Consider the following 27,973-nt stretch of genomic DNA (forward strand, 5'->3'; position numbering starts at 1 on the left):
AACACATCGGCCCTGTTCTGGCCTAGGGTAGCCAGTGAGGCCTGTCTCTGTCAGAGTGTCCAGAACCTGATTTCCTGTGTCTGTAGTAGAGAGACTGCAAGTTTAAGGTGGCTTTGGGCAGTTTCATGGTGCCAATTCTTGCTTTTACCCATGGCCTAGGCACTTGACTGGCAGTTCGTGCCTAGTACAATCACAGGGAGAGAAGAGGAATTGTCAGGATTTGAGCATTAGCTTTCTCCTGATCTGGACCGCAGGCAGCTTGGAACATCAGTTATAGGAGGTAGTTTTGCTTCATAGTTAGCAAGGCGCCCTGGGTGAGCTGGATACCTCACTCACCACAGCTTACACATCTTATTGTAGAAAGGACACTGGAGATAGTGGACAAAAGCATGGAGAGGTATGGCTTCTTACTGGACTGTCACTAACTTGACTTACAACTTAGTGGACATTATGCAATCACACTGCTCTCTTACATAAGAAAAGCCAGGCACACTATTATTGGTTATTTGTCATTTATGTACAATTCCACTTATCATATAATTATGGGTTTATTTTTTACCAAACATGTAGATTGACAACAGAGACAATAAAATTGAGTGACAATTACGAAAAGAGTTATTTAAAATAGAGCTTGAAGGACATCGAGGAGGTGGGGCTTATGCACATGCTCTATATAAAATTCTCAGTTTTCCTAAACTCAGCTAAAAGCCAAGTCATCTAGTAGGTGTTAAAATGTACATAAGTGGACTTTCTGCCTAGCCCTAGCAACCAATCACACGTAGATTAGTGTAACTGTAGCTATACCAACACCAAAAAACTTTGCTTCAAACAACTTATGTAAATCCCTTCTCTCCTCTTTAAAAACTCTAACCTCCTTTGTCTCCCAGAGCAAGCTCTCAATTCTAGCCGAATTTGTATTTCTCACATTGCAATCCCTGAGACCCCAAATAAACACATTTATTTTGCTGCTTGCAATTTTGTCTTTCATTGGTTAACAAGACTTTTTTGGAATGTCTGGGATCTAAAGCAAACAGTACAGAGCTTTGTGAAATACCGTGCCTATGAGAAGTTTTCCGTGGTACACAGAAGCCACGGTGCTTCCCTGAAGCACAGAGCCATTATTGGCGTACTCGGTGCTTATCTTAGGCTTCTCAGACAAAACATCCTGGATGCGAAGTACCTGTTAAGAAAAGATCATTCATTAATATACTACATGAGCAAACAGCTGCCAGTGACATTTCCTCCTCAAATATTCCAGAATTATTATATTTCTCAGAAATCAATACACTAAAATTTGCATACAATTATTTTTTTTATTCTGATGCAAGTAGCAATGTTCTAATTATATCTATACAGTCAAGTGGACTGGTTATCTGACATTAGCCAAATTCTCCAACAAGGTTGTTTACACAATTTTGATAATTCAGGCATCTCCTATAGAAGGAGGAGGTGAAAAAAAAAAAGGAGGAGGTGAGAACCAGTGGGTGCTCTTATCTGATTCCTGAGTGAATAGTGTTCCTCTGTGGGAAGGGTCTTGCTTTTGACTAGGCCTACTATGGGGACGGAAACACAGGACAGAAAGGATACAGGGACACTCAGCAAGCAAGCCAACCTAACCTCATACCCAGTAGGATGGTAGTCATCACAGCTGGAGCCCCCCTCACATCTGCAAAAATGGCTCAGAAGCATAGAGAATGCATACTTTGCAATGCCATATGACATCCCTGCCTGTGACTGTTATTGATGCTCAAGATGAACACACTTTTGTTTCCTCATCAGTAAACATGTAAGTGCTCAGTTTTCTAAATAGCCTGGATGAGGTTCACTCAAATAGGACATGATAGGACTTAAAGAAAACCAATTAGAAATTCATGAGTCATGAATATATATCAACACTTATTAGAGTTTAGTTTTGTTTTTTCATCTTAAGGAAGAGCCCATAAATTCATCTCAGGTTTGTTACATGAAAATACTCAAACTTGGAACTTGTGTAGAAAAGTTCAGCCTCAACCACAAGTGAGGGGTCTCACTGACCATGAAGGAAGAAATCTTATCTAAAATAAACATATGATGAACGTGAAAATAGATATATGAGAAAGATTTTCAAATCATGCTATGTATCACATTTTCATTCTCTCTCTCTTTTTAAAAGATTTTATTTATTTATTCATGAGACACACTGAGTGAGAGACACACAGAGAGGAAGAGATACAGGCAGAGAGAGAAACAGGGTCCTCTCAGGGAGCCTGATGCAGGACTTGATCTCTGGACCTGGGATCATGACCTGAGCCAAAGGCAGGCCCTCAACTGCTGAGCCACCCAGGCATTCCCATATTTTAATTCTCTTATAGCAGATATTGTTGGGTGTTGGTAAAAAATAATAACATGTATCACTTTTCGGGACATGTATCTGAAGCAAAGGTACATTGCTAGCTTAGGGTAACAGTTCTTTAGGCTCTAGCTCAGACTGAACTTTTGTTTCTTTTTGTATTTTTTGGTGTTTTTGCTTGTTTGTTTGTTTTTTTATTACTTAAATTCAATCTGCCAACATATGTCATTAGTTTGTTTGTTTTTAAGAAACTATGACTAATATGTTAATAAATTAGAGAAATACTCTTTTTAGCTGAAGAGGAGCTATATTGGAAGCAGAAATAAGTATATGTTACCATGGCCAGTTACCAGGCTAGGGTTTGAATTTTAATTCCCCAACTCCCCCAACCTAGATTCAAACATTATTTCTTTCTTCAAACCTTACCTTCTCAATGAGGCTTACCCTGATTTCTGTATTTAATAATAGGACTACCCATCCCCTTGTTCACAGCAATCCTGACTCCCTCTACCCTGTTATATGTTTTTCCCATAGAACTTACCACCTTCAAACTTACTATACAATTTACTTCTTATCGTTTTTGTTCATTGTCTATCCCCCTCCAGAAGAGCAGAGATCTTTGTATGTTTTGTTTTCTGATATATTCCAGGCATTAGAACAAAATCTGGCCCATTATAAGCACCCAACAAATTTTTGTCAATTAATCTCTCAGAGTATGTGTGCCAGAATTTGTATCTATATTGAATGTACTAGAGATCTGTTATTCATAAACTGAATGCTATAAGAAAATGCTGCTCTTGTTTTTAATGCCACATACCATTCAATGGTGCTATTGTTTTGAAGATATTTTTTCTTTTCTTTTTTTAAAGTAGGTTCCAGGCCTATCATGGAACCCAACACGGGGTTTGAACTCAAAACCCTGATATTGAGACCTGAGCTAAGATCAAGAATCAGATGTTCAACCCACTGAGCCACCCAGGCACACCTGTTTTAGAAGAATTTTTTTTTTAGAAACTTTGAATAACACAAACAGCATCTTTAAAATGAGACATTCTTCAACACTATTGTATATATTAGCACCTGCTGGCAAAAATTAATTTGGTTTCTAGATTACAGTCATTTAAATCCTTTCTTTTGAGCTTCATAGTAGGTAGTGTGAAAGAAGATGGTCTCATATAGTACTCTCCCTTTGCCTAACTTTAGGTCTTTCCCAGAGCTTATATCTTGATTGGAAATGTGATATGGCAACCTAGGTCAATGTGAGTAATCAAGCTCCTACTTATCTATTCTTCCCAGTAGCAAGTACAACCCTAGCAAGAGTGGGGCATATTGTTTAGCACTGATGTTAAATTGGCACCAGGAGACCTGAAAAGATTAATGGGCTCTATCTCTCTATTCTGTGAAAATCTCTGCTTTTTCCATATGCCGGACTTGTTCACTTCCGGAACATTGCATGTGACCCAAGTCACCTCAACAAAATTTTTCTTGCACCTTTGGCTATGAGCTCAGAGAAGTATAGGAACTTACTTCGGACCCTGGAGGATCCTCAGGGTTATAGATCAGCAGCTTCTTGCCGTCAGGATGGCATCCTGCCCAAATATCTCCAGTATCAGGATCCACAGTTAAGTTATCCACTAAGGTGCCCAAATGTATTACCTTCCAACAAAAAGGAAATATAAAGACATTGTTTCAACTTTCTTGTCTACCCCTCCTCTCCCCCAACAGCTCCTTCTGGCTCCCTAAATGGGTCTTTTTAAGGGCCCTTTCTACTGAATTTTATTTTATTTTATTTTTTTCTACTGAATTTTAGAAGTGCAAGCATAATCTCACTGATATTCTTCAAAAAGAGTCAAGTTTCCTCCATTCAAGGAGCACAGTCCTAGGTCAGGCATGGGAGCTGGTATAAGACGCAATGTTGTGTGGGCAAGCCAGGGTGGTTTTACCTTCACTTGAGTTAAATCCCAGTTCTCATGTTTTTTCAGTATGTGAATGTTCTGAGCAGTTACATCAGCTATGTAGATATACCTTTGAAGCAAATAACATTTACATGTAAGTAATAATGAGAGATGACATAAGCTTTTACTTTGGAGGAGAGAATTTGTCTACAAATTCACAAGAGTTCTAAGTGCCACTGCAAGTTCTTTCTAAACCACAGTACCAGAAGATAACAGAGTCTTATTTTTAAGATTCTTCAAGAGCTTTAAGTAAGCTTCAAATATGAGATGTGACTATAGAGTAATGAACTTAGTGTTTCTAGGTGACATATAAGCTCAGTCTCATTACTTAGGAGTCACAATTTATTCCTTAAATTAGGTGGAGGTAAGTAGACCTCCTTATTATAAGACCAAGAGAATCTATACTTCCGCAAACAAGTGCTTGGAAAGATGTAGCAGATGACCGTGAAGCTCAATCACAATCATTTTTAAAAAGAGGAAGAAAACTTAGAGTTATTTTCTACAGGGATCATCTCTATTATCTCAAATGTACATATTAGTATTCATGGGTACTTTTCTTCTAAAAAAAACTTTCCATTTTAAAACACTTTAAAAGAGTTCATCATAAAATTTTATGCTGCATAAAATCGTACTTTCTTATAGAAAAATCTGCTGTAATATCTCAGTAAATCTGAAATTTACACAATCACAATGCCCAATCTAAGTCATGTTTCCTTCTCCAAAAAGAACTTTTGGGGGCACCTGGGTGGCTCAGTGGTTGAGCATCTGCTTTTGGCCTGGGTTGTGGTCCTGGGGTCCTGGGATCAAGTCCCACACTAGCCTCCCCACAGGGAGCCTGATTCTCCCTCTGCCTGTGTCTCTGCCTCTCTCTGTGTGTGTCTCTCATGAATAAAGAAATAAAATCATAAAATAAATAAATAAATAAATAAATAAATAAATAATAAATAAAACTTTTGGGTAACTCAACTCGGTGTAAAGGTTAAATGCTTTTCAGACTCATAAAGGGCAGAGATATTGTGCATTTATTATCCTTTTCAGTGTGTTAGGTAACAGTGTTTCTAGAATCTAGAATAATAAATTAGAACAAGAACCTCACATCCTTGAGTCCACATCTTTCATTTCACTGGGGGAGCTTGACATGCAAGAGGGCAAATGATGTGCATATGATCACACATAGAGTGTGAACCCTGGCCACACCTCACTACTTAAGCCTGAGGACGTAACCACCTCTTAAAAGAAGGAGTCCACCAAAATGTTAAGAGCAAAGTATTGGAAAATTATAAAAGCTTACTTTTTGTCTAGTGAGACTGTGATCCCATTGGCAGAGCTAAACCCTTTGGCTACGACTTTGACCTCTCTTGGACTGTAGAAAACAGCGTAAGTCCAATGAAGATCCATGATCATCTCGAATAGTACCAAGAAGAAGTTGGTAAAGTAATGGTCTCTTGTGGCATAAAACTGTTCTGGTCCAAGAACCACAATGTCATTCACACTAAAGTGATAAAGAGAGAGAGAGAGCAAAACCCAAGGAGTGTATAAATACCCAGATTGTTGTCAAAATCACTACATCTCAAAGACCATTATGTTCATCAGCATGATAAAGTACACATGAAGCAGTTTGGATTAAGAAATTCATACATAAAGTATATGATTTTTCATCACACCTGATGGGTTTTCTTTTAGCTGTTTATTATTTTCTCAATCTTCTCTTCCACAGAAGTCAGCAAAAAACACATGCAATGAAACCTCAACTCCAAAGTGTTGACTCGTAAATGTTAATAATGGTTATTCGTGGTGGTCACAGTGCAGTTCACCAATAGTTCTGGCTCTCTTTCTTCTGGAATTAGGCATCTCCATGCCCTGGATGTTTGGCCCAGCCATGTGACTTGCTTTTCGCCAGTAAAATGAAGTGATGTGTGCACCTCCTAGCTGGAACACGAGCCAATATGTACCATGCTTCCCTTACTCTTCAACAGTAATTGACAACTTTTCTGCTGATTGAAAGTGTGGCCTCTTAGGGCCCTACACGAGGACAATATAACATTGAGTCCTTGAATCACTTGCATTAGACATGTAGGATGAGTAAGAAAACAAAACAAAATTTGTGGTTTTGAGCCACTAAGAGTGTTATAGTTCTTCTTTTCTGTTATTGTAACATAACCTAGTCCATCCTGATCTTTATATTGCAATTGCGAGTGTCATTCTTTCTTGCTTTTGTTCTTCCATATTATTAAAATTTTTAAATGAAATAAGTTATACTCTTATAAGAGTAAACAGCAATAAGGTCATTTACATTTTGGAAAAGAAAAAAGAGATGGTGATGAAAAAAATGTTAAAAAAAATTAAATACTCTTAGGTTAAAAATTTAGAAAAATAATTTGGATGATCAGGAAATCCTTTGAGGTTTTAATTTACAAAGACTTTCCCAAGGTCACTAGGCTACTCACCTTTTCGGTCTTGGATTAAGCATTCCTTCCTCCCAAAAGTACTGGCAAATGCATTGGTTATTTTGGATTCCCTAATAATCTGTTCCCCATAGCACCTTGTTCTACACCGTGAGAGCTCAGGGGAGGTTGTGTATCAGGGCACCTCTCAAAAATTCTCCTTAGGTCATCAAAGCGTCCCCTGCCCTGGTCCAGCCGGCATGCCTTCAACCAGCCCTGCATGGTTCTGACAGCCCTTCCACAGTGCAGCCTTATAGCGCCTTGCCTCATTTCTGTAATGGACCTCAGGCTCCCATTTCCAGGTATGTGTGCTGACATCAAAGCACAGGATATCACCAGGCTTGACTTGCATACTCACACCCAGAAGTGTGCAGGAGTTAATACTCCTTTGAGGCAAACTTTTGACTCAGCAGAGATTGGACGGGGGGATAAACTCTTCCCCCTTTCTTACCTTGGCTAGATTGTCCTAAAATGAGGCTGATGTTGTGTACTGGAGGACAATCTCATGATTTCCAATAGTTAGATGCACCTAGCAGTGGCTGGCTTGCTAACATACTCCCTACAACTTCTCCCCTGTATGAGTTTCCTAGTGCTGCCATGACAGAGCACCACAAACTGGGTAGTCTATGATAAGAGAAATTTACTGTCTCTCAGGAGGCAAGAGGTCTGAAATCAAGGTGCTGACAGCCTCATTCCTTCTGAGGGTTTTATGGGAGGATCTGTCCTTGCCTCTTCTAGCTGCTGGTAACTCTAGACATTCCTTGGCTTGGAGATGCTTCAGTCTCACTTTTCATCCCCACATGCATTCTCCCTGTCTGTCACAGTCTTCTTATTAGGACACAAGTCATATCAGATTAAGGACCTCCCTACTTTAATATAACTTCATCTTCACTGAGTCCATTTGCAGTAATCCTATTTCTAAATAAGGTTATGTTCTGAAGTGTCACTGGGGGAAGATTGGTTAAAATGTCAACATATCTTTTTGAGAGGACACAATTCAACCCATTCAACACAATTCAACACCCACTCTCCCTCCTCAGGCTGATCCCTCACTTCTGTGCCCTGGGCTGGTAACTCTCCAGTAAAGTCCTGGCCTATTGAACTTTCCCTCAGGCTGTGCTTTCAATGAAAAGAACTTGTTCAGTGAGGTCATATGTTATGGCATTTGATCCTCCCAATCACCAGTTAGGTAAGTCAGGTCAGTGAGAGAACCCCATTTCGCTGAGGAGACTGAAGCATAGGTTGAGAGATTTGTCCACAGTTTCTCAGTAACCCCATGGCGGTCCCGGTCCCCACTGTGCCTCAGAACCCAGTGCAGTGCATCACGAAAAGCATTCAGCAGCCCCATCTTCTCTTCTTCTGCCCTCTGCTTATCACCCCCAAATTCTACAGGGAGAAATTCAAACATGATTTTGAGAGAGAGCAAAGGAGAGAGGGTGACCTTCCTTCCTTTTCTTTTCCTGTTCTATTTTAGAAAAAGATGAACTTCTACTAATGTTTCAGCCGTTGAGTCCATTTTACAAAAGACAAATTCTTCATTGTTTGTTACAGCCTTGGAACAGGGCAATTATACACTAAAAAACTTAACTATTTTTCTCAACACAGTAAGAAGGATGTCTGTCACTGTGACTGAGAGTCTGGCTTTGAATGCAGATCGATCTAGGTTTACACCTTGGTTCTGCCACTTACAAATTACGTAATTTGGGCAAGTTACTTAACCCGAAACTTCTTAAGTCCCAGTTTTTTACTCCTGTCTATTACTAAAGGCTGTTGGGAGAATTAAATAAGTATTTTGGCACAGTGCCTGGCACAGAGTCAACGCTTAGTAAATGTGAATTTTTATATGTGCCTACAGCCTTTTTTTCAAATATTGCTCTAAAGCTTTTATCAAACAAAGGAATGGCCCATCTGGAGGCTGCTTATAACAGCCAGTCGGTAATGCTCTCAGAACACAACCTACCGGGACAACTAGAAAAAGGTGTAGGTGTTTGAAGAGAGCCCAATAGTAGGTATTGCATTGTTGTGGTATAGAGGATGGAATTAGAGCTGGGAATCTAATTGAGCACCTTTATAGGATTAAAATGCTTTCAAAAAGTTGGAGAATATAAAGATATTCAATACTGAATACAGCAATTTCTAGTGAGGTGCTGGGCAGAGTCACCATGGGAACCTCTTGAAAGCTTTAGGAAAAAATGCTACAAAACAAAAGTTTAAGCCTGCTGAACCAAAGAAAATAAAGCACACAGCAGAGGTGCAAAATAAATAGAAGTACAAAGTGCTTTAATTCCATACCTTTTGAGAAGTTCATGTTTTATAGTTTTTAGGTGTACAAGAGAACGTTGTTGTTCCTCAAACTTAAATTTCTCCACGGTGGACTTCATGTGGGGATGATTCACAACGTAAAGATACACAGTATGGTCTAAGTTGGGAAAAAGGCATAATTTCCAAGAAGTTTACTTTTATTGCAACTATTATCAAACTTGGTGTAGAACTTCATAATGTTCAAGCACCCTTCTTATATACCTTGCATTTGATCCTTACAGTACACCTGCTAGGTAAATTACCAGAATCTCCATTTTACTGAGAAAATTGAGGCTCAGAAGGTAAATAACTCATCAGAAATTGCACCACCACCAAGTGGCAGAGCCAAGCCCAAACATTTCTCAATAGTCTCCTCAGCCTCACCTATATACCCTCTCCAACAGGAAGATACAGAACTACAAAGGTGAATAAACTAAACAGATATGGTTTCCCAAGGTGGCACTTCAACAGGAGAAGTGGATACAAGTGAGCAAAAGTTGTGCTGAGAATTCTTTTCTGTGAGAAACGCCTACATTGCAACACACAATCAAGAAATGTCAGGGCTATGCCACCCATGGATCCCCTATGCAAATTTCTTAAAATAAGTGACATGTCCCAGCTAGAGAATAAACTTCTGGCACAAGTCAACTACCTAAGGTTGCAACAACAATATTTGATGAGCCAAACAGACACAGAAGTAAATATGAATGCAAAAGAAAGCAGACTAGTCAGTTCTAAGTATTGCCAACTTTGAGCATGCTCACCTATCTGTTTTCACATTGAAATGTTCACAGCTGCAGACAGAATTGAGGGTAGTAATCTGTTTCTCAAAATACTGTTTTCTGACCTGAAGTGCTAGGTCAGATGAGCTCTGGAGTTTGAAAAAGCCTGGCCCCATCTCCCACTGTAGGGTTTGGTCTGCATTCCTGTCCCCTCTTCCCTTCTTGATGGGTTCTCAAACACACAATAGAGCAAGTGCCAGCCCAGAGATGCAGGAGTTATATTCAGGGCCCCTGAAAAACACAGGTACATTTACCCTAATTAAGGAAAGGCACTCCCTCACAGGTGAATCTTTCTTTTAGTCTGACCCAGTTCTGTTCCAGGGCGCAAGGCTTTGCAAGCAGAGCCAAGCTGGATTTCAGCTTCCACGTGGCTCTTCAGCCAGACACTATTGCCAGACGCAACATGAACATCACATACACTGCCTTGGTTTTATCCCTTTTCTAGGCCTCTCCTGGACCTCTTCTCCCATATAAGAGATGCTCGGGAAGCTTATTTTTGGTTTTTGTCTTCTCATTCCATTCCAATTTATGTGTAATGCTTTGCCCTTATTAAATACATAATTAAAGGAAGTAACTAATAAAATAAGATTGCAATCATAATATATTCAACTTCTGAAAGTCTAATTAAATGCTTAAGGGTTAGTCCATAAACTGGTTCCATCTCAGAAAACAAAAACAAGATGAAACCAAAAAACTAATCCCTACTCTCCATGTCAAAAAAAAAAAAAAAAAATCCACCTCTAACACTATCCCATGCAATAAAATAGCTCTAGGTTAATGGGGTCACTCATTCTCCTTTCTCCAGTGAAAATGTCTAGATGAGGGTCAGGCAAAGAAATGGTGACTCAAATAATTTAAAAAGAGCTTGGAACCCTATTTCACCCAAGTAAAGGATATAGGATTAAAAAGAAGACCACTCAGGTTCTACTTCTGGAACTGTCATTTATTAATGACAGATGTGAAGTCACAGGTCACTGCATTTCTTCAAATCCCATTTCTCCATCTACAAAACTGACTATTAATATCTGCCCTGTCTCATGGGGCTCACTCATTTATTCATTCAACACATGATCACAGAGTACCTACTACGCAACAGACATTGTTCTAGACTGTGGGAATCCAGCCATAAACAAGCCACACGTGATTTATGGTGATTATATTCTAGAGAAGAAAACAGGGAGGAGGGGCGCCTGGGTGGCTCAGTGTTTGAATGTTTGGCTCTGATCATGATCCCGGGGTCTTGGGGTCAAGTCCCACATCAGGCTCCCTACAGGGAGCCTGCTTCTCCCTCTCTGCCTCTCTCTGTGTGTCTCTAATGAATAAATAAAATCTTTTAAAAAATAGAGAAAAAAGAAAACAGGGAGGAAATAATTAGTAAATACAGGAATACAGGAGAGGGGAGATGTCTTCTTCATAGAGTGGCCCCCACTTAAAGGGTAACAAGCTTGGATCTAAGGATGCGAGGGAGCTCACTATAGAGCAATAGTGGGAGAGGGAAAAAGGTTGGTATCATTTAGCATTAATAAAAAAACTTTCATTGCCATTTTGATGAGTGCTAAAAGAAGGAGTGCACTGAGAAGAAATATAGTAAGGTTCACAGTCAGAAGCAAGGTGGTGGAAAGGCTTTCCTGAGAAGGTGATATCTAAACTGAGGCCTAAATGATTAGTGAGAATAAGTCAGAAGTGGTGGAAAGACATTCCATATAGAGGGAACTGCAAGTGCAAAGGCCCTGACGCATGGAGCATTTTATAGGTCTAACGGAAATCCAGGACGGCTGGTTGAGAGAGTCATGGGGGAAGGTGCTAATCTGATGAGACTGGAGAAGACAGTTGCCAGAGTACACACATAGGGGTAGTGCCTAGGAGCCCAGGCCATTCTGGAGAAGTGAGATTTTTCTTCAGAGTAATAGAAACAATATGGAGAATTTTAAGAAGGGAGGGATGTGATCAGATTTGCATAAAAAAATAACTCTTGCTTATGAAAATGTTAGGAGGTGGTATAAGAGAGACAGTAATAGTCAGGGGGCCATTATAGAGTCCAGGGAAGAAATGTTGGGGGCTTGGGCTGGGATGGTGGCAGGGAGGATGGGAAGAGGTGGACAGCTTAGAGAGATATCTGAAGGGTAAACTGGATGAAACATTGTAACTCCATATTTTAAAAAGTTGGGCCCAGTGTTTTAGTTTGAGGAATAAATAAATTATATGTGAAAGTTTTAAAAGGAACCCACTTATTTAAAAATGAACAAGTCAAAAAAATAAAAAATAAATAAAAACGAACAAGTCTATTGTGCAGACCAAAGGAATTTAACAAAGATCTGTTGGGTAAGTGGATTAATAATTCTTAATGTTTATTTTTTTATCCAATAAAATCACTCCAACAAATGTATTCTTAACAATACATGTAACTCCAGTATGTATTTGAAAGAATTAACACATCATTTCTTTAAAAATTCTGAATTGCAACACTTCTATTTGGCCTTCTCTTCACTTAGTTACTATTAGTGAGATCTCACTGTTTTTATTTTCCACATGCCCTATGGATCCACACATATCTGAAAATTAAATTAATCTGGAATTATGAACTATGAACAAGTAAGAAATAACATCAGAAGCTTTGTTTTAAAGTATATACAATGTATTAATAACTTAGTTTTTTGTAACAGCTGTGCCATATAATCCATTGTCATTAAACTCATGCTTTTGAAATGGTTTTTAGTATATTCACAAAGTTGTGCAACCATAACCAGTCTCTAGCTCCAGATCGTTTTTATCACCCCCAAAAGAGCGCCCATACCCATTAACTGCCTTTCCCATTTCCCCAGCCCCAGCCAACTACTAAGCTACTCCTTGTTTCTATGAATTTGCCAATTCCGCACACTTGATATAAAGGCAATCATATACAGTATGTGGCCTGTAGTGATTGAATTCTTTTACTTACGATAATGTTCCCAAGGTTTATTCATGTTGTAGCACACGTCAGAACTTTATTCCTTTTTATTGCCAAATAATATCCCACTGTATATGCATTCATCACGTGGTGAGAATTTGTTATTTTTACCTTTTGGATATTAGGAATAATGCTGGTATGAATGTTTGTGTATAAGTGTTTGTGTAGATCTAGGTTTTCAATTCTCTTGGGTATGTATCAAGGAGTGGAGTTTGGGGATCACACTCTTTATTTTGAGGAACCAAACTGCCTTCAAAAATGGCCACACCAACAAAGTGCGAGGGTTCCAATATCTCCACATCCTTGCCAACATTTGTCATTGTCTGCTTTTTTATTATTATTATAACCATCCTAGTGGGAATGGAGTGCCATCTCATTATGGTTTTGATTTGCATTTTCCTAATGACTAAGGATATTAAATATCTTTTCATGTGCTTATTGGCCATTTGCATATCTGTTTGGAGATGTCTACTAAGATCTTTTGTCCATTTTTAAATTGAGCTGTCTTTTTGTTGTTGAGTTGTAAGAGTGATTTATATATTCTGGATACAAGTCTCTTATCAGATATATTATTTGCAAATTTTTTCTTTCATTCTTTGGGCTATTTCTTCACTTTCTTCATGGTGTCTTTTGAAGCAGAAAGCTTTTAATTTTGATGAAGTCTAGTTTATCTCTTGTTTTCTATCATGTTATGTTTTCTGATGTCACACAATTATTTTCAAAGGGCTTTCAGTTTATATGTTAGATTTCTTTTTTTTATTTCAGAATAATTTTTTATTCCTTTTATTACTTTTTTTAAACAAACAGCCCCAGGGATAGGTGCCCAGGGGAGGGGGGTGGAGGGGAAGCAAGGCCCCAGCCCCACATATATGTTAGATTGCTGAGAACAATCTCCAAACTGGTTTTGAAGGTGAAATGGAAAAAGAAGGAGATAAGAGGAAGAAGGAATAGCCACCTTCTAGTGTCCCTTTTTGAATGCGGTGTTTACAAATGTTTAGTACACATTTATTATCTTACAAATATACATTTTTTCTGGTAAAATAGACTTTTCCCTCCTTTCACATACACATTCAGTTGTTGAGGTTGAGTGGCTTGTATTTCCCTCATTTCCCCCTTATTTTTAAGCATTCAGGCTTTACCTTCATCGATGAAAGTACTGATTCCGTGTGGATTAAATGATGCTTTGTCAAAACCATCACTGATGTTTAATGCCTGGACCTTTGGGTTTTGCTCATTCAGATCCATCAAGAAAATTTGTCCTGGCTCATCTGGTGCAAAACTTGGCAGGCCTGGATATTTTAATCCCTGTAAAAAATATAAAATAAGTAAGTGCATATATGACTTTCATTCCTTTTGATATGGAAGCTAAAATCTCAAAACCTAACAAAAATATTCAAAGTTCTGAATTTCTTTTGGATTTCTGGGATTTTTCACTCTGTCATCTTGTGCCATTATCTGATCTGAGGGATTACCAATGTCACCTAAGCCATTGGGAATGGGAATATGGGAAGAACTCATATTCAATTATTAACATAGAGAGAAGGGGTTAAGCTAAAATGTATAATGCAAGACACTAGGTTGGGTTACTATGTGTGAGCTCCTCGGCCTGCCTATACCTCTGGTTCCTCTTTTATAAAATAAGAGAGTTAAAGTGTATGATTTGTAAGTCCTGCCTGATAATCTGTCCTTTCCAGCCCTGAGAGTTGGCAACTAACCTTCCTTGAGGCAGAGAGAAGGGGTATACAGTCTCATTATATTGCTCCCATCCCTACATCCATTGTATTATGTAGTGACAAATAGCACAAGTAGCCAAGAATTCACATAGGGGAACCGGTCACATAAAGTTGACTATTTCTGACCTATTTTGTTCCTATAGCTATATCTGAAAATTTGGACATGAATCCTTTTCTTCAAATATTGCAAAAAATTTATTTCAGTAACTTGGATGGTGGATCTCTCTACTGGAAGGACCAATTACATGTGTCTATCAACCAATAATAGGCAGTGGGCCTTAGCTGCATCCCAGGTCATTGTGCCAAAACTTGGAGTTGGTTTGTGCTACACCAGTTACAAAACTCAGCTCACTTCCTCCCTGGTCTCCTCCCCCATCATTCTGATATATATTAATATTAACAACATTGTATCTTTTCTTGTAGCCTCATTTCCAGTTATAGTTGATTTAAATTATCTCCTTCTTACTCTATCTTCTGTCTCCTTGTCCCCTCCCTTGCTTAGAAATATGCATACCCACTTTCACACTTACATATAATAATACTATTCTTGGCCCTTCCACTGCCCTTCACTCTACCCCTATGGGAGTCAATCTTCAGTTGTAAACAACTCCACATACATCTTTGAGGGTTTTTTTTTTTTTTTTAGAATAGTTCATCTATGCCTAAATCTTACCAGAAACCTGGCTTTTCCCCAGATAGCAATGGCACTGCTGAAATCCATTCGAAAAGGTACTATTCCAGCTTTCGTTTTTCTCAGGTCACCTGACCTGGAGGAAGAGAGATCTGTGTGCCCCTAGCCACAAACTTCTCCTTTCAGACCTTGAACCTGTTGTCATCAACCAATAGTCTTCTTAAGAAGCCACATTCTTTACTTACTGCTCCCTCGTCAAATTCCTACCAATTCCCCTTGCCCTGGTCTAGCTTTTTTTTTTTTTTTCTGGTCTAGCTTTTATATAAAACTTCTACTATAAAGTTATCATTCTAGCTTCAGACATTCAATACTGTTTATCAATCTTTTTGTTCATTCTACCAAGCAATCTATTGCATTTCCCCAAGTATCTGTTCTAAATTCATCTTATTATCTTCCAAAGCACCTACCTTCTTCCTTTTTATTCTCAGTGGATGACTTTACCTCCCAGCTCTCTGAAAACAAACAAACAAAACAAAACCCCTTGCCACTCAACATGAATTTCCTTTGATTCCCTCCTTTCTGTCTCAGTAATTCTTCAGTTTTATCAATCTTCTTTCTTTTTTCCCTCCTTTCTTAAGGAAAGAGGATCCCTCTTCTGTTCTTAAGTTAAATACTTCTGTTGTCTATTTATTTAGTTGCTGTTCTCTGGGACACGTCTTCAGAAATGACAGTCTCTCTCTTGCTTTCCTACTCATTTCTCACCAGTGCCCCCTTCATTTGCCTGAAAGATTGCTCATTTCTCCTTCCTTGAAACAAATCTTCTCCTAATTTTACTACTCCTTCAAACACACAGTTATCTTGCTTTCCCCACACTGTAGGCTTAGAAACATCATTTGGTCTTGTCACCTGTCTTGAATGGCTCCAAATCTCATGAATTTGTAGAAGTGCCTCCATCAAGGTAATATCAGTGCCCTCCAAAATATCTTATTTGATAACCCCTCCACCTTTCTTTATCTGTAGCTCTATGGCATTTGACACTATGATGTACCCCTTTATTCCTTCTCAAAAGTCAAAGTAGAATTTCCAGATAGAAGTCCTACATCTCAAAAAAAAAAAAAAAAAAAAAGAAGTCCTACATCTCTTTCTGCCCCTTCCTCCTTCTATCCTCATCCACCTCTCTTTCCTTCTTGGCCATCAAAGAGGCATGTCATCCAGAAAGAGAGTCAGGGAAGACTTTCCTGTAGAATTAAAGTGCCTCCACAATAAGGCCTGACAGAGAACTATACTTTTTCCTTGCAGATCTTATTTATAAGGCTTCAGATATTTCTTCCATACCAATTATTCTCAGATCTACACATTTACCTGGAACCTATCTCTGGAGGTCTAGCTCACAATCCCAACTTCTTCCTAGGAGCAGTTCAGAATCAAATTGTTAGAACCAGAATCAACATTCTCTCCCCAAATCCTTCCTCTCATTTGTATTTATAATTCTCAGTTAAGAGCATCACTGTTCTTCCCAATATCAGGTCATTAAATTCAGTCTTCAGATCTACCCTTTCAACATAGTCAGACTGTTACCAAACCCAGTGGCTTAGGTAATGGTAATAATGGACAAAAAAAAAAAATGTCAGAGACATCTAGATCTTCCCTTTCACTGAGGAAAACTAAGCCCAGAGAAGTGAACAGACTAAGTGACTCATATCATTAATTTTCCACACTCTTTCTTGCCACACCAAAAAAGAAAGGTTTGACAGTGGGGAACACTGCTCAGGAAGGAAGCTCAGGGACGAATACCACAGCAAGTATCTTGGTAGGTTGGGGGCACTGCCAGCTAGTTTAAAGACTGGATGTTCTAGGAATGGAAATGATTTGGTAAGTAAATAAGCATAGGGTATTGCAAACAAACTTGACCTAGATTAAGTGTCATGATGAATGAAACAAGTCCAGGAAGTAGCTTCATTTGCACCTAGTTTTCTGTTTAAGGCAATAGGGTAGGAATTTGTAGAAAGTGAATGCAAGCCATTCTTTGGATAACTTTTACCACCAAAAATGGTGAAAATCCCCCGGAGGGGCAGATGTCTTATTTTCCATAATAGGCTACATGGAGGTGTGCACCAGCATTGAAATTCTCAACTGCTCTCATTCACCAGCACATGCATTAAGTAAATAGCCAAGTACCCCACTCATGTCAGGTAGCGTGTTAGGTGTTGAGCATGGCAATAGACACTCCACAAAGTTCTGGCCACAAGGAGCTTGAACTCTGGGGAGGCAGCACCAGGAGATCACATCAGACAAGGTGTAGTATATAAGCACCTAGGCACAAACAATGTTAGAGGCCATCGAAGAGGCATGTCATCCAGAAAGAGAGTCAGGGAAGACTTTCCTGTAGAATTAAAGTGCCTCCACAATAAGGCCTGACAGAGAACTAGGAGTTGGCTCCGTCTCATGTGAAGAAGGCAGGCGAAGAGAAGCATGCCAAGTCCCAAGGTAAGGAAGCAAATAGCCTGCCTGGCACTTCTCTATAGGCTCACTACAAATGTGGTGAAGAGTTTCTCTCTAAACCAGCAGCTTCCAAACATGCTCTGGGAAGGCCAGAAAGGGAGATAGGAAAAACCAAAAACAAGGACTTGAGTTCATTTCAGTGCAAAGAAATTGAAAATAAGCCAAAAACACCATCCTTAGTCCTATGAGTTGTTTACAAAAAAGAGCTCCATTACTTAAAGCTCCACATTAACATTTCTCCACTGAAAATCTCTAGTTTCTATACAGCAATAGTTCAGTACTTTTAGTTCCAATGAAAATAGAAAAGCAGCACACAGCTGGAACTACAAATATTATCTCCTCAAAGCGAAGAAATCTCCCAGTTATAGAATAATCATTTTGAAAAGTCTATTTGGCATAACACTGAACATCTAATTGACAATAGAAAATTTAAGACAACAAAGGAAAAGCTCCTCTAGACAGCTTTGTTTTACTTTTGGTTTTAGAGGAAAACTAAAGAAATAAAACCTCTCCCACTCATGCATCCCAACACTTATTGCCACCAACAATAATTTAAAATCCAAGTGAACCCCTGACTCTACCTTGCATTCTTAAGGATTTAGGATTTCAGGCTTTTAAGTGTGATTATATGTGTCCCTTTTTAGCCTAAAAGATATAGATCTAAAAATTCATGTTATTTGGTAGTATTCTATTGGTCAAAATGGAATATTTAGGGCACGCAATTCCAGCAATCAGAATTCATATTGAAAATGGAGTCTATTTGCTTTTTTAGAATCTTAGATCCCATTTTAAATTGCAAGTGTTCAATAAATACATGGTAATTTTAAACATCTTCACAACATGTGCATTTCAATTTATTGTGTTTAATTTATTTACATTTATTTGTCAGTCTTTCATATAGCTTCCTGATCATTCTAAATCTGTGAAGATGGTATTGGAAATAAAATGTAGGCTCTTCTCTACTTGCCTTTGAAAGAGTTGGAAGGGATGGCATGGAATCTAAGATGGAAAATACTCCGGCTTTTGAATCAAGTAACACAGTCAACATATGATTCACAAACATTTACCGAGCTCCAAACACAAACAGGCATAGAGAGAAGACTACCAGCTAGTGAGGAGATGACTACCAGAAGCTGAGATCCAGTACCACAGGGCAATGATGAAGATGGACACCAACAGGACAAAACTAGAGACTAGTCTAGGAATCAAATGGAAATCAATATACACTTATTGAAACTATCCTGAATTTGTAACTGCCCACAGGGAGCTGGCCACATGGGGCAAGCAAACCTGGGCATTCCTGTGGTATCCTGACTAACACTCTGGAATTTTGTTTTGGCTTTTTTTGTTGACTGATTTAACCACAGTTAGGATGAGCATGTAGGGATCCATCTGGCAGCTCTAGTCGGCAACATTAATGTACTATCTATCTAACTATTGACATGAGTGTCTGAGGGCCATGGAAAATACTCACACTGGAGATAAAAGCCAGCCCACTAGGAAGTATATCAATATCTTCAGAGCCATTTTCTGCAAAAGAAGTGGAGGATCAGGAAGATGCATGAATGAAGGCTTAAAAAGTAAATCTCACAGACAAACTTTAGATTTCTTTTGGAAACTACATTAACTTTTTCAACTATTTACTTGGGAAATTACATTAACTTCCAGGAATCCCAGAGGCATGGTACTCTACAGTAAAACCTGAATCAGATTCCCTAAATACTAAATTATTTGTTTTAGAACTCAATTTTCAGGAGAAAAAAAGCAAATAACTATTAAATAAATTCATAGCTGAGATTTATTCTTTTATGTAACAACTTCGAGGCTATGCCCTGAGAGATTCACCTTCATTCCCCATAAAAGACTGATGTACAGATGGAGTGGTCACATTTGGAAAGTCATCATTGTGAGGGTGCTTTAAAGGCCTCTCAGCCAAACAGTTAGTTCTCTCTTCTAACTTGTTGAGGCCTAATAATAGATCTTTATCCAATCATATTGGGAAATTATTGGGTACTTGTTATCCGTTATAAAAGCAATAAGTCTTAGGAAAGTCTACTGAATATAGATAAATTTGAACAATTTAGTCAGCTCTCCTTCTCATTAAGGGCTGGTCCTGAGCATTTTTCTATGGAAAGAAGCATAAAAGAAGTAAGTTATGACCATGAACCAGATGAAAATGGGGCTTATATGTCTCCTAACAGAGAGAGAGAGACCCACATAGGTTGTGGTCCCAAGCAGGCAGGACTGAGGATAAAGGCAATGGTTATCTACTGCGGCAAACTATATTTTACAAATATGGTAGAACCAATATATATCATACCCCCATGCCCTTCTTAAAATGTGATGTTCATATTCCTTCATAAGGAGGTAAGCTCTGTATTCTCTCCCCTTGAATCTGGGTGGATTTTGGTAACTACTTTAACCAATAAAATGAGATGGAATTGATGCCACATGGCATACAAGGTAAAATCATAACGATAGTTGCTGCTGGTTCTCTCTCAATCTCTTCTCTCTCTTTCTCTCTCTTTCTCTCCTCTCTCCCCCCCCCCACTTCCCTTCCCTTCCCTCCCCCCACTTCCCTTTCCTTTCCTTCCCCTTCCTCTTCTCTCTGTCTCTGTCCCTCTCTGTCAGTATGGTCCTTAGGAACCCTCAACTGAAATGTAGGAAGGCTGAGTACTTTGAAGCTACAGAGGAGAGACTATACAGAGACTACAGAAGGTAGAGAAGACATTGGAAGAGTCTCAGATCACTTCACTTCTCAACCTGAGTCACCCTAGCTGATGCAAATGGAACAGCAATGAGCTGTGTCCACTGAACCCTCTCAAAATTGCAAATTCATGAGCAAAGTAATTGTCACTTAAGTCAGCCACTCAGTTTTAAGGTGATTTGTTACATAGCTATAGTAACTGGCACACACGGGGAAGTGGTTGTGTGGGGTAATGTGTTGCTAGTGTGTCAAAAGAAAACTGAGCAAAGAGGGAGAGGGGATAAAGGGGAACAAAGCCAATAAAATGCAAATTTGAATCAACAGAGTAATGAGCAATGGGCACTGAAAATTAGAGAACAGAAGAAGATTTAATTGTATACTCACTTACTGAAACTAATCCCCAACTGGTAACCTGAAAATTAAATTCATCAGAGTGTTCCATTTTCTAAACATCCCAGTTAATCAAGATTTATCTATCTATGGTATCGTAATGGCTTGAAAGATTTAGTGCAGTTTCCACATGGAGTAAAACAGACATGGGGAGAACCAGCTAATTGAATAAAGCAGTTTAATAAAATCACATTGAATACAGGTTGGTTAATTTTTGAACCAACTTTTTTTTTCTCTTACTTTTTTTTTCTCTTGAACACCCCTTTTCAGTTTCCTTTTGCCCTATTTTCCTGCCTAAGTCTGTTCTGGACATAGATAAATATATTCTCCAGACCCAGCCTGCCTTTGGCTGTTTCTCATGGCAGAGAATCCATTTTACCTGTGCAATTCCCACCAGTCCTGTGGCTTTAGCTTCTACCCATGTGCCATTGACTCTCAAATCTCTAAATCAAGCCCAAATCACTCTGCCAATTTCCAGACCTTTGTATTCACCTGTACATTGAGCATTCCTTCCTGGCTTTTTCATCTCTCACTTTTAACATGTCCCAAACTGATCTGGACATTTCTGCCTCGAATTGGCTCCATTTCTTATACTTTTATTTTGGTGGATGGCACTTCCATCCCCCCAAGTACCTGAAGTTATCTTTGATGCTCTCTTTTTCCTTACTCCCCAAATCCAGCTGATCACCATCATTCGAGCTCTGGAACTGCCCCCTGGATTTGCACAATAGCTTCCTAACTGGTCAGTTTTGCTCCCCCTACTACCATTGTCTGCACTGCTGACAGTCATCAGGGTAATTGCAAAGTCAATCTTATCACTGCCCTGCTTAAAATCCTGCAGACGTCTCCCAGAGTTGGCAATAGCAATCTTAAACTTCTTGGTCTGGATTCCAAATTCTCCACATGTCGGCTCCAGGCTCACTAAGCTTTTTGGCCCCCACTCCCCACTCTCTATGCCAGCTGCGCTGCAATTCTTCCATTGGTAGTTGCTGAAATGTATCAGCCTTGTTCACCTGCATGCCTGAGCACAGGCTGCTCCCTCTTCTTGGCAACCCACATCTCTCCCCCCCCCCGCCCCCACCTGGGTGTCACAGGCTCTAGAGAGGAGTTTGGGAGCCACCTTCCCAGCCCTTGCAACCTCTCCCAGTTCCTCTTAGTTCTAGCACCCTTTTTATGTGGTCACCTGTGACTATCTCCACCCTGATATTTTGTTCACACCTGGGCTACAGCCTTCTGTTGGCTTGTTGATTTTCCTACCAGACAGTAAGCTTCCTCGCAACAAAGACCAGTTTTCACTCAGTACTCCAGCTTTGCACCCAACATAATATATCTGCCTCTTCACTATAAAAACTCCCAATAAAAGCTGGTTGAGGGCAGCCCCGGTGGCACAGCAGTTTAGCACTGCCTGCAGCCCAGGGCGTGATCCCGGAGACCCTGGATCGAGCCCCACATCAGGCCCTCTGCATGGAACCTGCTTCTCCCTCTGCCTGTGTCTCTGCCTCCCTCTCTCTCTCTCTCTGCATCTCTATGAATATAAATAATATCTTTTAAAAAAATAAATAAAAGCTGGTTGACTGACTCAGGAAGACAAACCATATTAGTTTCTTGAACTTTGTCTTGTCTTTGGGTTAAACCATTGACAAGTGAGTGTTAATTTCTTAGTATAAGGTGTCCCACAAGTTGTGTGCTCTTTTATCTTTTATCCAAATACCATTTCGCATACCCTCTCTGACAGTGTTAACTTACCTCAGTAATTCAGCTACAAAAGAAGTGGGTGGGTGTTTTCTGGAGGTGCTGAATTTGTCTTTATTTACTTACTTAATCCAGGGCCCAAGGTTGCTGGTGCTTTCCACTTAGATGTGAAAAAGAACCACCAGCTGAAAGCACAGCATTCCCGCCCCTCCTTCCCCACCTCCCCCACCTACACTGCACCTGCATGACAACACAGTGCTTCGTGGCAACAGTGGCACCTGTGGGAGTAAGAGCCCCAGGACACCCTCCCCTGAGTTCTCCCTACACACTCGTTAGCCTGCGCACGACTATTATTAAAATCCCACTGATAAGTAAAAAATCAGTCTTATGAATAGATATCTACTGCTTTTTAATCTCTACATGGCATAACTTTGTCTCCTTGGCTTTTGATCATTTTCTACAGGCACCCTGAGAGAGTGTCACACTGCAACATTATAATCAATAGTATCGCTACTGCACATCTCGAAAAGAAGATTCTGACACCCAATTAAGAAAACAAATGGAACCTACAATGGAGTAGAAATATATTTTGGAGATACGGGAAGCATATCTGGAGAGGAAAAGGGATGGAGGGAAAGATTGGGAGATGCCTAAGACAATGGCTGTCTACTTGATAATCCTGCGGAGGGTGGAGCCCCAGTAATTTCAAGTGCAGCTTTGATAACATGCCAAAGGCAGCCAACTAACTTCCTGGTTAAAACAATCCTTGACTCTCAAAGCCCTGGAAGAAGATAAACTCACTACAAAAAGATCTATGAGATATGATTTCTGGAGGTTAGAATTATTTTGCTTTTCAACTTTGCTTCCCAGAAAGAATACTGGGAAGGAAAATAAAAAGAGGAAAGTTTCTTTCATCAATAAAATTAACCACAAAAACCTAGACCGGAAGAAAACACAAATCAGAATTCTTCTTCAGCTCCGTGACTGCCTACCAAGCCCTGCCTAAAATCCTTATTGGTTTTCCATCCCTTCAGAAAGCTTTTCACTCATTAAATAGTTGGGTCTCCTGAAGGTGGTCCCACTAGTGATTTTATTCAGGCTGCCTTGTCTTGGTCTGCTCTATTTATTAATATTTCGACTTTTTGCATCTCAGATTTTCTGTTTTCTGCTGCCATCATACTTTTCCAACACTTCCATAACAAAATGTGTTGTCAGTAGATAAGAGAGGCAGTGTCATACGGCAAAGAGGACAAGACTTAGAAAAAAACCACCCTGACTCATAAGGTAGGCCTGTCACTCTCTGCTTCTGGACCACTAGGCAAGTCACCTCATTCTTCTGTGCATCAGTTTCCTAACCTGCAGGGATAGAATGCAAGCAGCACCCACCTTACAGGTCAGTTGTGGGGATGATACAAATGTTTGTAAGGAAGTCAGCAGAATGTTTATAGACACTAGGCCTATCATAAGGCAGTGGCATTATTTGTAGATATCTATCAATATTGCCCTTATTGACAAACTTGTTTAATTCTCCAAATATAAAATGGAGATATGCTAATTGCCCCAAGAAGTAGCATTGTTTTCTTTTGCTCTCAGCCAGTTCCAACCATTTTAGCTATTCTTTTCAAAATATCTGGATAATCAGAACATTGGTCTATATATGTCTTACAATATTAGCCCCAGTTTTAGCTTCTCAAATCAATTTGAATTACATGATCTGAGAGCCAGACTAGGCTTTAGCAATCATCTAGTCTAATTATCCCACTACATTATTTGGCAGGCTCATATCTTTTGCAAGATAGATGTGTAGTAAATATGACTATCATTCCACAAAATAGTAAACAAATGAGCAAATGTTACATTTCTTTTTTTTTTTAATCAATTAAATTTGACCCTGCACCCACATTCCACTAAGCCAAAGGGAAATCCAATCTCAGTCATTACTGGGTCTTCTGCTAGGATCAGGCAAATATCATAGATGGCAAGTTTTTACAAAGTAGAACATCTGAGGAAGACCATCTGTACTTTATTCTATACTAGTCACTACCGAATTACTCACTGCCAAGCCTGTGTGTTCCCTTTAATTTATATAGTTCTGGCACTTCCAGGTCCTGGATGGGCACATGATCTTTGCGCAGGCTAGGACACATAGTACCAAGGATCCACCCTCCCTAAAGACACTTTGCAGCCATTCTTTCAGGGATCCTCCTCCACCTCCCAGAATGCCATCAGGCAATGGGGAAAGGATCCCTGTTATTAAAAAAATCCACATATTCCTATCCTTTGCCCATCAGAACCTTCTGGAGGAGCTTGGGTTTTTGAGAACAAAAGTCAGGAAGAGGCTTGTCTTCAGTTCCTTCCGTTTCTAGCCAGCAGCACAAACCTCAGGGTTCTAGGAAGCACACTGGCCAGGGCTACTTTTTCTTTTCTTTTTTTTTTTTTAAGAAATTGAGAGAGAAAAATGAAGATAGAAAAACGAATCAGAAAGACTTTTATTCTGTCTCTCTTCCTCTCCATATATATGTGTGTGTGTGTGTGTGTGTATACATATATATATATAGAGAGAGAGAGAGAATATATATATATAGTCTAAATATATCATATATAAAGAAACATATGTATCAAGAAAAAGAAAATACAAACTCCTATCACAATAAACTATGCTGTCATCCTGCCACATACTGATAAACAAGTCACAGTCCTTGACTCTAGGAAGTTTCCAATCTGCTACTGAGAGAGAGAACACTTGTAGCCATAAAACAAAGTGTGTGGTAGGTGTCATAAGTGAATCAGAGTTTGGGAATTCAGAGGCAGGAGAGGGAGCTGGTGTCTACAAGCAAAGAGGAAGAATCCTGGAGAGGATTTTCATGAGCAACCATGAGAAAGTGAAAAAGCTCATTCTCTAAACAGTGAACAGAATTGGCCTGGAACTGTTTTTCTAGTAGCAGTCTCGGGGAGAACAGGAGGCTGGGAGCCCAGATAAGCCGATGCAGCAGTAACAGTAATGAGGAGGCAAGATCAGCCCCACATGAGGCCACAGAAGAAGCTGATACTGAGAAGTCTCATAACGAACAATGAGGGACAAAGGGAAAGCATTTGGCTCCTAAATATGGAGCTGAGTCCCTTTGAGAATGGGCTTAGCATATGTGGGAGAAGTCTAGAAGAAGAGCTAGTTGTGGGTGAGAGTATGAGGGAAGAAAGGACAGAAATGGCAAGGAGTTTCAGACTGGAAAAAAAGGCCTGGTGTTTGAGAGGTTAGGGAAGCAGCTATGGAGTTTTGATTAATTTTTTGAAAGACATCTGAGTAGGCTATCAGGTTCATGAGGGTAAAGGCCAGGGCTTCTTTCTTTTGGCACCTGCAGATAAATTTAGAAGGAAGTAATACTTGAAGCCATAGATACCATGAAGGAGAGGGAAGAAGCAAGAAAAGACAGAGAGGAGACAGAGGAGAGCCAGTATCACAGAAGGGACGGGAGGGATGTTTAGTAAGGGACATGATATCCTTCAAATGACTGGAGAGACATCAGTAAGGAAAAAGGACTGGGGCAAAAGCCATGGATTTGAACATTCAGGAGGGCCCCGGAGACCCGGGACACTGTAGCTTTAGTCAATGGGGTGGAGGCCCCTGGGAGAAGGCTCTAAGGAGTAGCCGGGAATTAAGTTAGTTTGCAGCCTCAGTCAGGCGGATGGTGACTAAGAAATGGCACTGTCACATACATACCGAGTCCCTCAATAAGGTGGCAGTTCTGCGGTTCTACTGGCTCCACTTTTCGAAATGCATTAGTTCTTTGTCTGTAGAAGATAAAAACACCGGAGGTCGATGCACAACAGCCAAATCAGTGTCTAAACACTATCTTTAATCACCTTCTTATTCATTAGCTTTGCTTCTCATCATTTATGTATGATATAACAAGTAAGTAGGTATTTCCTTTTATATACATTTGTTTACACAATGTGGACATTTTATGAGTAATGTGCCTATATCACCTCATTTCATCCACTTATAGCTGAAAGACTAAAATGCCATTATACATGGACAACACTTTGCAGCCCGATAAATGATATTATATAATAAGTAACTTAACAGTATTATTACCTTAAATGTACAGAGTAGCAGTATTTAATTTGCTAAAGTATTATCTATTATAAATCTTCACCTTGGCTCCCCTTAGCCCCCTATAGTCCTATCTTTTGACCCTCCACCAGAATGCTTTCAGCAAATTCAAGTGTTTCCTAATAGCTAAGCCCTGGAACTCTTGCTCTAACTTCATTATTTTAAAAATTTTACGCTGACTTGTTTGTATAAAGTCGTCAAACTGACCACAATGTAAACAATTGGCCAAATTATTTTTCAATATAGTGTTCCTGTTTTCACAGTGAATTGTTCTTCTAAATACCAGGGATAATTTAAAATTTATATTGGATGGTATTCAGGAAGATTACACTTATCTTACACTTATCTTACTGCCAGTCTTGTAAAAATACCCCTTAGATCTGCCTTATAATCATTATTTTTTATGATTCTCTCACTTGGGCGCGCTGGGAATCAATGTAACAATAAACACTCTCAAGCTGAGCTAGAAAGTATTAACACAAGGCATCAGGATTCTCAATAGATTCTAATGTGAACTTCTGAGATCAGCTTCTGCTTGGAGAAATAAATAAAAGCAACTTTAAGACAAGTGAAGACAAACAGAGGCTTTAGATCCCCTCAGAAATGCATGTCCTACTTAACGTTTCTTTCTAGCCCAGTATATTGACTTTTCTTGAGATCCTTCTGCCTATCACCACTAGATCTTCCACTTCAAAAGGGCCTAATGCTTGCAGTACTGGCCGGTCACCGTCTGCACGGTTCAGCTCATTTCCCTGCTGCCTGGCTGCAGCTCCTTTAATCTAGGACGAGCTCTGTACCCCAGTACTCATCAGTGTTTCCCTGGCCTTGGGCAATGTCCGAGTGGGCCGTAAACCTCAGCTGGCAGCCGTCCCTTCCAGGTCCAGCCCTTCCAACGGAGTTTTTTTTTTTTTTTTTCCCAGGAGCAGCATGCCAAGGGTCACCTGGACAAGGGGGAGTGGGGGCGGGCCCGACTTTCAGAAAACACACGGGGGGCATCTCTGCTCTACCATCTGAGGAAAGGCAAGCAGCTCACTTTCCACATCAGGGCCCCTCGGGGGAGAGTCCGCCGGTGGAATTGAGGAGCGAGGGGCCAAAGACGCCCTTTCCTACCTGCGAGGAAGGCGGCACGGGCAGCCCTTGACTTGGAAGAGGAGAGAAAGGACCGGGGCGCCCCACCCCGCTGCCACTCACCTAAAGGCCACCAGCCTCTCCCCGACTAAGGCCAGGCCGGCCCCCAGCAGGGTCAGCGCCAACAGCCTCCCCATGGTCTCCGACGCCCGGGGTGCCCGGTGGCGACGAGCGGGCGCCCAGCGCTGCCAAGGGCGCGGCGGGCAGGCTCCGGGTCCGGGCCCGCCCCCGCCCCCGCCCCCGGGTCGTGCCCGCCCCGCCCCGCCCGGCCCCGCCCGCAGGGGAGAGGCCCGGGCCGAGGCTGAGGTCCCCGCGCCCCGC

General features: G+C 40.2%; 1 protein-coding gene across 1 annotated transcript; it reads right to left on the bottom strand.

Moving 5' to 3' along the window:
• Positions 1–498: 498 nt before the first annotated feature.
• Positions 499–27,872, bottom strand: PON3 (paraoxonase 3). Its single transcript, XM_041728283.1, has 9 exons — positions 27,716–27,872; positions 26,132–26,202; positions 19,099–19,154; positions 13,898–14,063; positions 9,021–9,147; positions 5,576–5,776; positions 4,273–4,354; positions 3,857–3,985; positions 499–1,180 (listed from the first exon to the last, which is right to left on the bottom strand). The coding sequence occupies exons 1-9, from the start codon at positions 27,787–27,789 to the stop codon at positions 1,022–1,024; spliced, it is 1,065 nt and encodes a 354-aa protein (XP_041584217.1). The 5' UTR covers positions 27,790–27,872; the 3' UTR covers positions 499–1,021.
• Positions 27,873–27,973: the final 101 nt, after the last annotated feature.

This window comes from Vulpes lagopus, chromosome 13, assembly GCF_018345385.1.
Source record: "Vulpes lagopus strain Blue_001 chromosome 13, ASM1834538v1, whole genome shotgun sequence".
In the NCBI taxonomy this organism is placed as follows: domain Eukaryota; kingdom Metazoa; phylum Chordata; class Mammalia; order Carnivora; family Canidae; genus Vulpes; species Vulpes lagopus.

Coding starts and splice junctions, on each gene's coding strand:
- PON3 (XM_041728283.1), bottom strand. CDS start 27,789: ATGGGGAGGCTGTTGGCGCTGACCCTGCTGGGGGCCGGCCTGGCCTTA. Junction 26,203..27,715: donor GAGAGGCTGGTGGCCTTTAG/GTGAGTGGCAGC, acceptor TATCTTCTACAG/ACAAAGAACTAATGCATTTC. Junction 4,355..5,575: donor ACAGTCTCACTAGACAAAAA/GTAAGCTTTTAT, acceptor TTTGCTTCAAAG/GTATATCTACATAGCTGATG.